At 41.6% G+C, this 15316-nt stretch overlaps 1 protein-coding gene across 1 annotated transcript in view; it reads right to left on the bottom strand.

Annotated features, from left to right (window-relative positions):
* Positions 1–15316, bottom strand: part of garnl3 (GTPase activating Rap/RanGAP domain like 3) — a gene marked incomplete at its 5' end in the record, with an annotated part of 54808 nt that overhangs the window by 15356 nt on the left and 24136 nt on the right. The window contains 9 exons of the mRNA XM_079178439.1: positions 1087–1190; positions 1300–1398; positions 1954–2029; positions 2207–2233; positions 2379–2442; positions 2944–3008; positions 4377–4495; positions 5780–5879; positions 7491–7565. Of these exons, the coding sequence (XP_079034565.1) occupies positions 1087–1190; positions 1300–1398; positions 1954–2029; positions 2207–2233; positions 2379–2442; positions 2944–3008; positions 4377–4495; positions 5780–5879; positions 7491–7565 (729 nt within the window). The remainder of the gene's footprint in view (positions 1–1086; positions 1191–1299; positions 1399–1953; positions 2030–2206; positions 2234–2378; positions 2443–2943; positions 3009–4376; positions 4496–5779; positions 5880–7490; positions 7566–15316) is intronic.

Below are 15316 nucleotides of genomic sequence, written 5' to 3' on the forward strand. Positions count from 1 at the left end.
CAAAATTAGCATTCAATGTTTCATTTTGGTAAATTGGCACCAATAAAAGTATGCTGAATGATCTATTAGAAGGAAGCTCCTGTTTGCAAATTACCCACTTACTCTGATACTAAAGAAAACTTAAAAACTAGATGATTCTCAGGTAGTTGGAATGGGCGTTTGTTTTCTATGATATATTTTCGACGGACATCAGAGAAAATGGCATCCCGTGTAAGTGCAAGTTATGCTGAATCTAATAATGTGTGTATCATGTCTGTGTGTTCAGAGCCAACTGAGGTGCGACTCCAAAAAGAAGTTTGATGTTTGATGTATATTGCAGCAATCGGTCACTAAGCGTTTTAAAGTACCTTAATTACCACTGCAGCCCTTATAATTTATAATGACCAATATTGGCATTACAGAATAGAGCTCTACAGTAAAGCAATAACACCCGTTCTCCTCCTTTTCTTCCCATAGTGAGCACATTTGACTGGCTTCCTATTAATGCACTGTTAAAGTTCGGTATTTTCTCTGCTAAAGACAGAGATGAAGACCTGTGACTGCTGCACACTTAAAGTTTCTGCAATGTCTCTAACACCAGTGTATAGCACAACCAGAGGGGTCCCATCTTCTGGAAGAGTTGGCGATGAAGGTGAAAGAAGAGTCAAATATGCAAAAAGTAGGTGACAAGAAAACAACAGCAGAGAGAGACAAATCTCTCGAGTTGCTCGTCTGACCCAAAATGAGGCAACTGTGTACATTAATCACAGTCGTTTTCTCTTTTGGATGAACATTAAACTAAGAGTATACAGCCACGCTAGCAGCTCTGTGAGGCTGTACACAGGCACAACAGCGCTTTGAACTGAATGCAAATGTGCTCAAAAAGACGTCGCTAACATGCAATGTTTAGCAGGTATAATGTTTACCATGTTTACTAGCATGCAAACAAGTTATAACAATTCATCCTCTGGGGATCCTGAATGTCTGCACCAAACGCCAATCCATCCAGGAAGTTACATATTCCATTCTGGGCCATAGTGGTGGACTGACAACGATACAAACTATAGAACAGGACCAAAATGCACCGCTACACATACAGACACCCACCTGCTGTTTGTTCTCTTTAGAGTAGGGTAACATGGTGGACACATGGAACATGAGCTCATGGCCCTGATACACTGTGTAGATGGACTTAATTCCTGTAGTGTCATCTGCAGGTGAAAAGAGAGAGAAAAATATGAAGATAATTGGCATATTCAAAATCCTTTTAGTTTAACATGATCATTTTATGCCTTTCAGCAGAGATGTGAGCTCTCTTACTCTTGGTGTCGAGCCCTCCGCGGTAACCTGCCCATCCCTGCAGCGTAATGGACTCCCCCAGCAGATTGAGGAACTTATCGAAGCTCTCACTCCCCGTCTCTGAAACAAACACGGGACTTTTGATTGCAGTACATTCTGTTTTGATACAAGGATTGTTTGACATTTTGGGAAAACACCCTTATTCGCTTTCTTGCCGTGAGTTAGCTGAGAAGATCAAAACCCCTCTCACATTTGTACACGAAATATGAAGCGCCACTTAGCTTAACTTAGCATGACTGGAAATAAGGGAAAAAAAAGCTAGCCAATCTCCGTCCAGAAGTAATGTTTATTCAATCTGTACAAAAATAACATATCAAAGACAGGTTACTGGAGTTATGTCCTGGACTATTTCTTGGCATAGCGCAGTAAACAAATGAGATATAAAATGTTAATTGGTGAGCTTTAGAGGTGCTGGTTGGTGGATTTCGTTACTTTCAGAACCACTGCTTCCAGTCTTTATGCTAAGCTAAACTAAACTAAGCGGCTAATGCCTCCAGCTTCATCCTGAACCGACAGATATGAAATTATCATCAATCTTGTCATCTAACTCTTGGCAAGAGAGCGTATTTCCCTTTAAAATAGGTTTGAACACCGAGAAAAGTTAGAGAGATTTACCGTTGCTGAACATCTCGTCATCTGTGAGCTGTCCGTCTTTGGCAAACAGGACGCCAAATTTAAAGTTGACAGAACCCTACAAAAATAGGTCTGGGTTAAAAATCTTGACACAAATCTTGAAACAAAAGGGATTTATTCCCTTTTGTTTGGTATATCGTACCAGATACACACTGTACTCTCTTGAAAGAGACCTCTACCATTAACAATCAAAGAATAAGCTAAACTGTACGGTGAGAGCAGTATCATCCCATACCTCCTGTTCCTCCAACACCAGCAGATCCTGAGGAAAGAGGACAGAACAAATATTATTCACACTGACTAGCACACCAGCCTGAGGATATTATACAGTTTAGATGCTGCTGATCAGGCCTGGCATGAATGTACCGGTGCTACATTTCATACAAGAGCTGGCAAATGTATCTCACCTTCTGAATCTCCGGGTTGAGGATCTCCCTGGGGCCTTTCTCAAACCTGTCCATGTTCATTGCACTGGGAGTAAGGGAAGGAGGAAAAGAAGCAGTGGAGGAAGTAGTAATGAAAAAAAAGAGAGACAGGTGTGTTTAGGATTGATGGAAGACAAATAGCCCAGAGGGCGGAACAGAAAAATGAGCAAGACCTGATACAGGGGATTTCTCATCCTGCCTGTGTCATTTGTCCTGATACAGTTTCAGCGATGACGCCACTCAGACTGTTGAATTCATAATCTCCAATCTCCCGTTTCATGCATCTTGTTATATCCTGTTACCTATCACTCACAACATTTGAAAATACAGCTTGGTGGCAACCATGTTTGCACCTACACAACAGTAAACACAGTTTAAAATGGTGTTAGTATAATTGCCATAATTGGAGGCCCTGATTTGCTGACAGTCACATTTGTATGCAAGTCTTTGTGTCTCAGAAGCTGCATGATATATAATAATTCTCATACATGTTTTGTAAAGAGTGGATTAACTGTGCCGTCTTTGAGCTGCAGGCTGCACTTCTCACCTTAGGATGGACTTGACTGATAGTGTTTTGGTCGGGCTGTAGGGGAGGCTGATCTTCAGAGTGCCCTAAGCGAACAAGAACGACACAGATCAGGGATTACAAACTCATTTGCCTTTTCTCTGAGGAATCACTTACTCAAACCTGTTGCTCATTTTTAAATTCACAACATGTTTTTTTTAAATCATTCGTAGAATGAATACAGAAGACCGAATCAAACCAGATCAGTTCAAGCCAAACAAAGTTGTTCTGCTCAACAACAACAACAACATCCTGTACCAGTTAGAGTCTGACAGAAACAAGACAAATCAATGCGATCAGGCAGCGGAGGTGCACCACCCTAATCGGGTTCCAGATAAGGCTGGAGGCCAAAATTAAATCCAAGCTATCTTGGTCGTGAAGCTGAGTCACCACACGGCAAACACACAATAATGAACATGCATCTCACACACACACACTCACTCACACACACAATGGAGTAGCATATTCCCTCAAGATGCCATTTTGTGTCATTTCATATTTAGATAGACTGAAAAAGTACCACCTAGTAATGTGTAACCCGATAGACAATGTACATGTTTAAGCCTCATCTGTTCTTCAAAAGTTTCAGTTCCTTCCCCTCTATTTGGGGAGGATCCTGTGAGGCAGTAGTAGAAAGTAGCTAGGTATAATATGTAGAGTATGAGGTACTTCCATTTTATTCTTCATTATACCTTCACCACGGAAATATTGAAATTTTTACTATATTTATGAGAGATTGCCCCTATAAACCTCTCAGATGGTTTCATTTAGATAACTGTTCGAGGCCTTTTTTTTTAATACACCATTAATAATCTTACGACCCCCATGGTTTATATTGTGACCTTTTGGAGGGGGCCTGACCCTAATTGTAAAATGCTACTAACACATTGTTGCACCACGGTTAACAGTATAATAATGTAAACAATCACAGCAGCCATTTTTCTGCAGAACCGGTACTTTTAGTTTTGACCCTTTAAATACATTTAGCTGATAATACTTCTGTACTTGCATTTAAAGAGGTCCTGTGGCATTGTCTTGTAAACAAACAAAAGTTAAGTTTACATTCATAAAATTCATTGCGTTTATCCTTGAGGTCTAACAAATGTGTATGCAATGAATGCATTTCCTTCCTCGTTAAACGGTTGCAAAACAGATTCCTAATCCGGTGTTGTTCACATCCATGTTGACCGGCTAGTAGTCCGCGTCTCCCCTGCCTTATTGCATGTGTGTCCTTGTGCATGTGCAGAATATAAGCAAACAAAACAAAAAACTTAAAAACCCTCACAGGGAACCTTTAAGCTGAATTTTGAATGCAGGACTATATCTTGTAATGGAGATTTGCTACGTTTACATAAGTAAAAGGGTCTGAGTCCTCGTTCCCCCACTGCTGTGAGGCGAGCAGATGGTGAACTCACCGTCTTTCTCCAGAGGACGGCTCTGTACTGAGGAACCCGCTGGTTGTTCTGGTCTGAGAGGACGACTGACAGGTAGAAGGGATTCTTCTCTGCATCTGTACCCACATAGTTCTGGTGGACTGGTGGAGACAGAGATAATATACAGTTACAATTATACCTATATCTCTTAGGCATTCCACACTCCCTTTGCTATCTTGGCCTGTCTTTCTCTGCCTTTTTGTCTTCCCTCCTACCTATTCTTTCATTATTTTCTGTACCCCTTTCATTCATCCCCCCTCCATAGGCACAGACAAAGACCTCCACAGCAGAGTCGCACATTCATGCCTCTGCTTCTTTGGTTGACAGGGCAACGTCTTGAGAAACAATGCTGGACAGACCTCCAAACCCAATTAGACACAGGAGCTCTGCCTGAATTGCTGTCCTTCTCTTTGTCCTCAAGAAAGCACATTAATCACTCAGGAATTGTCTTCATACCTCTAATGCAAGACAACAGGGAGACAAACGAGGACAAACCGTTTGACTATTCTTCACCTGATCATTGAGAAATTGAGAATTCAAGTCCTTGTATTGGATGCTTTATTAGACAGGAAGTGCTAGTGGTAGAATAATTGGCGTTGAGTTCATAATGTGTTGTGTTGTATGATGCAATCAGCTCTGCTCAGGCTGTGAGGCACAGATGGCTCAGCTGCAGGTCGAGCCAACTTTCTGGAGACATGGCTCATTTTAAACTGCCCATGCCATATCGTGATTAGACCCTGGCAGGAGGAGGAAAGGCATTTCTTGCTGTTCAACCTTCCTTTACAATTATAAAAAGAAAAGGTAAAGAAACAAACGGACAATGATCTTTTGTTCCACAGCCTTCTATGCAAGCCTGAGAACAGGCTCGCATGATAAGGATGGCGAGATGATGAGGGTCAGAAAAGGTGAAGGAGTAGGTGACCCCTTCTAATGTATTCCACAATCACAAAGGGCGCTTTCGGGAATGGCTCCTACTTGCCTGCTGCAGAGCATCGGGCTCATTTAAGACGCCAACAGTCCGATCTAAATTGTGTTATCTGTTGGAGGCGAGCTTTGTCTGGTGGTGGTGGTGAGGCCGTGTGTGCTCTAAGGGCTTCCTCCCTGGGAGGTGTCTGGGATTAGACTGTGGTTGAGACTCTCAGTGGGGATATGGCTGGATGCTAACAAGTCTTGGCCTTGAATGAAGAGCAGTGCAGCGTGAGGACAAGGCTGACTTCATAAGATAAGAAGCGTCCTGTGAACCAGGGAAGAAATTCAGAGGATGTTTTATTTGCTCATAGGCTCTCCATCACCCTAACCCTATGTCTTTCTCTCTCCCCTCCATTTGTCTGACTGAGTGTGTGTGTGTGTTTTTTTTTTTAAAAACATAACAGAGCAGCACTGACCTTTTCCCAGAAAGTATTTGAAGAACCATCTGGTGTGGTACTCTGGATTCTCCAGATGGACATCGGTTCTCCTCCAGGTTCCTGGTGTGTAGTCCAAAGCCTGTTTGTTACACAAACACACCACATTGTCACAGCTCGAGTCACAGCAGTCTCTCCTGTGGAAAACTGTTGCAGCAATGCACACAATGCAGCAGTAACGATTACAGTCAGGAAATCAGACACGACCGAAGCATGGACACAGTGAGCTACAGTCAGTCTTTTTGCTATTATTGTTTTATCATGATGGAAATAATCCATATCAAGATGTGAGACAAAAGCAAAGGAGTGAATCACATTAGGATAGGGGACTCGTTTCGCCAGAAGCCCGAGTAAATAGAGACAATGACATTAGGAGATCTGGTGAGGAAGACGGCTGATGGACAACATGATTTCCCTGCATTATTCAAGAATAGCTTCTTCTAATGTGAGGCAGATACCAATATTGGTGCATTTATCATTAGAAAATACAAGTTTAATGTCTTTCAATCAGCCATAATACATGGGAACTTTAACTCTCTTATGCCAAAGCAAGTTTGTCTCGTTTTTCGATATATTCATATTTTTATATACAGTATAAAAAAAACCTGATTATTCCTTTTGTCTGTTGACGTATTTTTAGCAAGTAAAGCAACTAATTTAACAAGCCAGTGGCTCCCAACTTTTTCAAATTGTGACTTTGTGCAACCCCTAATCACAGGTGGCATATGTTCATTAATTGTGAGCACACCACTGACTTCCCCCTCCAAATGTCTCAGATTGCTTATTTGAATATCTTTTTACCCTTTTTTTTTTTTTTTTTAAGTATCCTGTATTTAAAAATTAAAACTACATAATGGGAGGAAAGTCAGTCAAAAACAAATGCAATTGTACACAACAGATCTAGTCCTTCTTTCCTATCCCATTAGCAAGCCAACACCTCAAAAAGCAACTATTGTTCGTCATACTGGCAGCTGCACAAGGAATAATTCAGCATGTTGAGAAACTCAACTCTCGTGTGTGTATGATAAATATGAGCAGGCAGGTGTTAGCTTGCAGCAAGCGTGTCTCTTTACAAGGGTTTAATCTGCCTACCAGCTCCTTTGTTCTCCTGACACCCTAAGACTAATAGTTGCAGCATGTAACGCCCCATGAAACAAACAGATTAAACAAACAAGACAATGTGATAATGAGTGAGCGTTAGAGGTGCTGGTTGACAGAGACAGGCTAGCCATCCCCCCCCGCTTCCAGTCTTTATGCTAAGCTAAGCTAAACTTAACTGCAGCAAAGCTCTTGGCTGTAGGTTCATATTTAGAAAACAGACATGAGAGTAATATGGATCTTCCAATCTTACTCCCAGTATTCCTTAAATAAATGAAGTATCTTTTAATAATAATAATAATAATAATAATAATAATAATAATAATAATAATAATAATAATAATAATAATAATAATAATAATAATAATAATAATAATAATAATAATAATAATAATAATAATGTGTCTTCATGTCTGACCGTCACCATTTTTAGGGGTTTCAGGACAATACAAAGCAACTCTATTGTGCCACAAAACTATTATGACCATGATTTCAGATAATTTGTCAATTTACTGAGGTTGGTGTGAGCAAGATGTAATGGTGAGTGGATCAGTGGGATGCATGTGTGCAGAAAAGTGTATTATGTTGTATTGACCTCATCCGACGAGCCATTCTCCACCCTGAAGCGCCCTGCCCTCTGTATGGCCCCATCTGCGTCGCTAGAAATTAGCTGAGAGGGAGACAGAGAGACACAGAGAGACACAGACATGTTTAAAATTAGACATGTGACAAACCATGACTTGTGGCGAACAGTAATAACCATGTCGTAAATACATTAGAGCAGACTATCATCGCGGACGAAAAAGCGGAAACCAAGGCGGACACATCACTTTCATGTGACAACAGCAGCATGAGTCCAACAAGTATCTCTGTCCTCAGGCGCCTTTACATGTAGATTTAATACCAACATCTCCACAATTCTTAATCAGTAATTACTCAAGGCGTTCCTCCAACACTTCACTGTAAAAAAAAACAACAGCGTATTCTTCTTTCTTTTTTGCATCTGCCACCCTCTACTTATCGTCCCAATTATCCGTCTCTCGCTAACTCACTTCTCTCTGCTACAGAATTGGAAAGGACAGAATGTATCCCCTAGAAGTACACACAAGTTATAGAAATGGTTGCACACTTTGGGAAATGTAATGGCTTAGACAACCTAAATAAAACTCAGCAGAGGAGTAAACATTAATTTTTAGCTATGCTAGCTGCAGCAGTTGGTCAGTTTGTTATAGAAGTTTGTTATTTGGCGGGTAAAGTGGAGCCGATACTGACATTTATATCTGAACTTAGTGTGAATGCTTTGTTGCTTTGACACTCGTAATGATTTGCCTCCTTTCTCCTCATTGTGATCTACCAAACCCCCTTTAATCTATTCCTCTTCACGTCCCCTTTTCCTTGTTATCCCCCCCCCCCCCCCCAACACCATCACACTGAATGATGCTTTGTTGCCAGGCAACGGATCGCAGAGTCTCTCCTCCCTCGTCTCCGTTTCTCCTCCTGGCTCTCTTCTCTGCGTCTTTGCCCTCTCCTCTCATCGCCTTGACTGTCGTGCTCTATTTTTTCTCCCCTCGCCGATAGAGGTCTCTGCTCTGCCGGCTGTGTATCCCTGCACACACACACACACACTGTGATACGTCCAGATGGTCTGGAGGAGCCAAGCAAGAAGAGGATGAAAAGGAAGTTCCTCGGAGAGAAGGTCTAAACATGGAAAGCTGCTAAATGTACCTCTTAGTGAAACTGACTTTTAGGAAGTAGACACTAGGACTGAAACTAAAGAGTATTTTCATTATTGAATTGGTCGATCATTGTCTAGATTAATAGTTTAGTTCATAGAATGTCAGAATATATATATATATAAATAGATATCTAGTCTATTAGTCGCTCATCAAAACAGTTGGCAGACTATTTTTCTGTGATTTGATGCAGCTCTAAATGAAACGTATTTACATGCACATGTAGCACAATGTGGTCTCTGATAGAAACCGGGATAGTGTGGCATGTAAACATCTCATCGCTCGCAGGTGTGCCATCGACTAAAGTTATAGTTTCATGCTGAAACACAGGAAAGGTTTGATCCAAACCAGGTCACGTAAATGTTCACATTCGAGGGAAGTTTTCCTGCTTTTACAAACCAAAATGTGAATGGCCAACACACCCTGTACAAAACTAAGCATCGTTTATCAGTCTGGAGAGTGGGTGGCGTGCCCTGCTTCAGCGGCTCATTAGATCATGTCAGACAGAACAATAACGAGGGAAAGTGATGAGAGAGCACTTATCGTGGAAAGAGAGAGACAGCGGGCGAGGGTTAAAGTCCATTCAAAAGATTCCTGTGGGCTAGTGAGGATGAAAGGCGAGAGCTTTACATTCTGAATAAAATCATTAATAACTGTCATGCTGACTTTATTGTTCATGCTAAATTAAATCTGATATGCAGTGCTGTTGCTGGGGGATTAGAAAGCTCTCAAATGAGATTCTGCAACTTTAGCTCGGCTGGAGTTTGATCTCAAAGCGGCACATATTGCAGCACATAAATAAATAGTTTGTTTTCAAGTAATGCCACACATTTAATCAGACAACTTATCAAAAGACGCAAATTAGTGATTCCAAACTAAAAGTGTGTTATCGAGGTGTGACTAAAAAAAAACAAAAAACACATTGATATTGTAAAAACATTTCTATTCATACAGCACTGATTTCACCCACCCACTCTAGTAAAGCACTGTCTGCATTTTCTCCCCATGATATACTGTATATAATAAGATAATATCCAGCCAAGCATGATTACTGCAGGTGTGAAGCTCTGATAAACGACAGAGAGGTTTCTGTGCAATAATTGGCTGCGTCTTAGGAGAGGCTGCAGGAAATACTGCCTTCTCTCCTCTCGCATGCATATTAATAGGCCTGAAAACAAATATATTTTCTACTCACTTCCTGGTGTGGTAGTGTGCGCCAGTGGTTTATGTGTGAGTTAATGAGCTTTCCTTTAAAATCTGTGCGTATGCGCCGAAATTGGAAAGTAAATGTCGAAGCTATGGGCCTCTATCTTCCTTCATTTCTCCTGCAACATTAACCGTCCAATCGCAGGATAATGGAGGGGAAACCAATGCAGCGTTCAGACGGAGCAATGCACCGCCTCCATGGTGCATTTGTGTGTGTGGAAAAGAGAGGGAAAAAAAGTGTGTCACATTCTGTATTAAATGTGAGTTTAGGCAAGTGTTTCTGCGGCTGGGTGTGAAGAGGCTTTCTTGACGTATTTCGGGGTGAAAGAATGGAAAAATGGCAGGAGAAAGGAGCCATTACTGTATGCGCTCTGGGGAGTCTGTGTGTGTGTGTGTGTGTCTATGCGCACACTCATGCATGCATCATGCGGCCACTGCTTTTAAATCATACAACAGAAGAGTGGCAAAGAAGGAAAAGCTGCACTCCAACGACTCCCCAGTGGGCCGGGGGATGCAGGGGAGAGGAAACAGGGGAGAAAGGGCAGCGGGTTATGCTTCTACGCTTTAACAAACAACCCATAAAACATCCCACCTCTGCCGGGGAGCAATAGTGGAGGGAGAGGGCAGGAAACAATAAGGAGAAGGGGAATCAAACATAGAGAGAGTGGGGGACAGAATGAAGGATGAGGTCACTGGGGAAGAGAGGGAAAGAGCAATGTGTAATGACAACAAAAAGCCGGATGATAAAAGAATAATAGCCGTCTCCAAGATGCTTAACCCCGTGGGACCATTACAGACAGAGAATAGATATGCGCGCACATACACACACACACTCTCTATTATACACACACACTTAAACAGCTCTCATTTTAGGGCATGACTTGAACATTTTGCAAACACAATCAAGCTCACGTCGTACTCAGAGAGCCTCTGATTTCCCCAAGGCACATGGGACAAAGAAGCGCTGCAGTGCAGACAGAGATGCATGTGTGTGTGTGTGTGTTGAGGTATTAAATCAATACTTTTGTGACTGCCGATAGATAATTGATCTCATCAGTGGGCCCGTTCATGCACACTCACAATCCTCCAGGAAGGCAGAGAACACTGAGGCTGAGGCGTAGGGGGAGAGGAAGTCAGCAGAGGGCGAGGATGGAAGTAGTAAGTAGGGAGGGGGGGGGTGAAGAGAGGCAGGTGCACAGTCAGAGGGAAGATATGAGTGAGGGATGAGAGGAAAGAGAAAATTAGAGGGGAGATGAATAGAGGCAGAAAGGAAGAAAAAGAGAGGAGGCAGAAAATGCAGATCCAGAGTAATCAAGGAAACCGTTATCTGATATATTTTTCTAAGCAACCTGAACTAGACCGGGTTTGTCTGCTCCAGCTTAAGATGCAAATGTTGCCTGGCTAATAAGCTTACTTGCACTTTGTGGGGTTGTTATACAGGATATGTAGGGAAAGTAGTTGTTCGAGGCTGGAGGATATGTATGTATGGGAGCTTGCTTGTTGCTATATCAGAGTTTAGGGTCAAAATAGCAGCTCTCAAGTTCACACTCCAGCAAACTCAGCCAAACTTTTGACAAGTCATTCCTCACCATGAAATCATCTCCACTCGTACCGTTTGGGAATACAAATATTAAAGTATAAATCTAACCACCGTGTCACATGACCAAGTACGTTCTGTAGTTTTAATGGATGTTTGAACAAATAACATTTTTATTTTTAATACTGTTTTCTAAATTGTAGATTGAAGAGTTTCCAACAAAATCACAGTTTTAGCATCAGCATATAATAATAATAATAATAATAATAAACTTTAATTACATTGTTCTTTTTGAAACAAAGAATTACAAAGTGCTATACAAGATAGAAATGGCAGACAAATATTGGCAAAACAATTTAGAACAGTTTGAGTTTTAAAAAGTAGCTACTCTAAATAAGTAAAATAAAACAATAAGAAAATATATTTTTTTAAATAAAATAAAAGTTAAGAGAACGCCTTTGTATTAAGATTCAAGTGAAAAATTCAAGCAAACCGTGTGACAGCACACTTCTAAAAATGTGTTTTTAAGAGGGATTTAATAGAGGTTCAGGATCCTGCCAGTCTAATCTCTTCAGGGAGGTCTATTAACAGTCTGCCAGCAACAGTTGTCATTTTCACCGGGCGAAATCCACAGAGGCCTGCTTTTGTTTATGTCAGTGTGAAAACGAAGGCCCAATGTTTTCAAAAATAATGGTTCTCATTAAAAGGTCGCACTGATATATAAACAGAGTCTGAGAGCTGTATGGACATGAACGTCTCAGTGTGTCACATAGGTCATCCGATGACTCAGACGGTTAAAAATACTACAGCTGCTGCATTCAGAGAAGGAAGTGAAACTTGGCGACTAAAAAACGGAAACATCGCTCAGTCTTTCCCAAAATGAGTGAAGTTTTGTTTTTAATTTCAGGCGGCCCCTATTGCATGGTGTCGATACAAGAAGTCAAGGAATCCCATAACAAGACCAAAACCAACAATGAACTAAACCTACTCGCAAATACTGACTGTGTAGTCAAAGCCCGATTCATCTGTGCCACAGAGGGTCCATTGTGTTTTCAATAGTTGTTTTTTAAACAATACAGCTCTTTGGCAGAGAGGAACGAGCTTCATCAGGCTTTTTTTAATTTGACGACAATACGAAAAATATATACAGACTTATCTTTTAAATACTTGAGAATTAATTTAGTCTGCTTTCATACAATATAACAAGTTGAATCTCTGTTTTCATGTTATTTCTAGGAGCTCCTCCTGTCAAGCTTTGATCAAGCAAACCGATCACTGCACAACATGGACTCAAAAAGCCCTTTCATGCAGAGGAAGACCCCTGCAATGCCATTAATGATGGATGATGCATGATGTTGCCGTACAGAAGACATGAAGTAACAACCGCCGACTAGTGAAGGAGAAAATGAGAGGTGAAAAATTGGAATTCAAAGGCAAACGATGTCTGTTATGTGGCTGTTTGCCGTGTTGCCGTTGACTGCACCTGATTAGCATTACCGCTGCCTGCGGCTACGACAAACCCGGCCACGCTAACAACAGCACCAATAACCTGCCCATAAATATGACAGCAACACTGGCGATGACTACTGAAGGCGTCGGACCACCCAGGAAATCACACTCGTAGGGTGCAGCAGCTTTAAGGGCCCTCAAGAGTGGGCAGATGCTGCAGTGAAGCCTGTGATCTCAGAGTGCAGCAGCAGAGCACCATGCATCAGCTGCTTTAATAGACTATTAGTTATGTTTCAGAGAAGATGGGGGGGAGGAGAGAGAGATGGAGAGACAAGAGCAAGAAGATAGAAGTTTAATCTACGATGTAGTAACTTTAAACATGCGTTTCATTTTTTTGAAGATATGATACTGGTTACAATGACAAACCGCCGTTTCATTCTTGTGTATAGTATGATTGAGTTTTCTTCGACCTTGTGAGCAAAAATCAATTACCTTCGAGGATGCAAATTCATTTTCAAGTAATTACATGCATCACTTTGCTTTTAGAAACTTGGATACAGTTTGCAAGGGTAGAAGACAGCATGGCAAATGGAAGAAAAACAAAACCAAGAAATGCAGAGTTTAGAGGAGCTGGTCCGAGATTTAAATTGCAACTCGCCGCTGTAGCTTCATTTAAGTGTCAAACAGGCAATTGAGCTCAAACAGAACAACGACCTCTAAGTATAAATCCCAATAATAGACAAGGGCCCTCTCAGAGAACCCTGTGATCATTAGCTTCACACACACAATAAACAGAGCAAATGTTAAAGAAGCACTGGTGAGCTAATGTCATCTGCAGCTTCTGGGAGGGTTTGAAAGTGTGTGTTCCTGTGTGAATCTAGGTGACGAGCACCACCCACCATATACTACTGTAATTAACTATCCCGCAGTTCTCCAATAGTTAACCTCAGCGGCTCTGGTTATGACTCACGAGTGTGTATTCCTGTAAAGAAGGAAGCTGTCCACACGTCTTGGCATGTAGCTAAATATGAATATTGTGAGGCCTACAAATCTATAAAGGAGTATTTCACCCACAATATGACCATTTGTATATCAATGTGTTACCTCGAATTTTAAAAGAAAACAGTTTCACGCTTGCTAGTTTGGCACCAGATTACTGTTGTTAAACGTGGCCCGCTATTGCTTCATTCATCAAGACTTCTCTCCGTTTTTTTGGGGAATTCAAGGCGGGGTGAGAGATGTTTAGCTGGTAGGTGGGTCGTGCTTGGTTTTGGCTCTACCTTTTTCCAACATGGCGGCTGAGTCAAAAACGTTCTCATTTTACACTAAAATATGCTTCTGAAAACATTTTAGGAAAGAAAAAGACAATGGAGTAACAGAATCGTGATGCATATTGGATCAGCGCTGCCTAGACTGTTGGATTGGAGTTTGTCGTTTTTCTCCTGGTGCGGTGGAATAGGAGCACTAAGAGGAGGAACAAGATCTTTCCACAGACTTTCTGTCTCATGTGCTACAGTCAGGATATAGTGACAATTTCAGCAAATATGACAAAAGGTCATCTCTATTTAACTGTAGCTTTAATAACTTTTTCTACAGTTAAATTACATTTAAGCATGTCACAAATAAACATATTAATGCTATCCCACATAATAAAATAAGAATTAAACGTATCGTACCTCATGAAAGGAAACTCAATCTTGTAATTGCCACTTGTGGCCACAGTTCAGCAAAAAGCCACGCAGCCTCGCTTTGAAAGAACACACAAACAAACAGTCACACATGGTGAGACACGCATACGCCGAGGGTGGGAATAAATTCAGTGTGACAGTGCAGTCAAAAGCCTCTGAGGCAGTGACAGTAACACTGGCAGGCAGGTGGGAGTGGAGCAGTCTGCTCACAAGTCGCTGTGCAAGACTGACAGCTAACCACTCAACACAATGCCACACACACACACACACACACACACACACACACACACACACACACACACACACACACACACACACACACACACACACACACACACACACACACACACACACACACACACACACACACACACACACACACACACACACACACACACACACACACACACACACAGAGAGACAGCCAGCGCCCACCTCTCACCTATCCGTCACTGCCTTCATCTCAAAATGAAGAAAATTCAATTCACTTGGAAAAGAAATAAACAAAATCCCTGCCACAATCTCCAAGCTGTTGTGTCAGGATGAAACGGGTTTAATTGTTATTGGTGGTTTCAGCTTTAGCGCCAAACACACAATTAAGCTTTTAAAAGCGGACCGTGAAGTTGTCACTGACTAAAGACAGGGTGGGAGTTGCCTTTGTGTTTGTGTTGTTGTTGTTGTCTCTTTTCTCTGAATGCAGATGCCATCATGGAGTATTTGCTTGCACATCTTTGTGGAGGAGTGTTTGAAGAGTTTGTGTGTGCGTGTGTGTGGCACACAAGTTAATAGAAACCTTACACACACACAC

This window comes from Pholis gunnellus (genome assembly GCF_910591455.1).
Source record: "Pholis gunnellus genome assembly, chromosome: 18".
Lineage (NCBI taxonomy): Eukaryota > Metazoa > Chordata > Actinopteri > Perciformes > Pholidae > Pholis > Pholis gunnellus.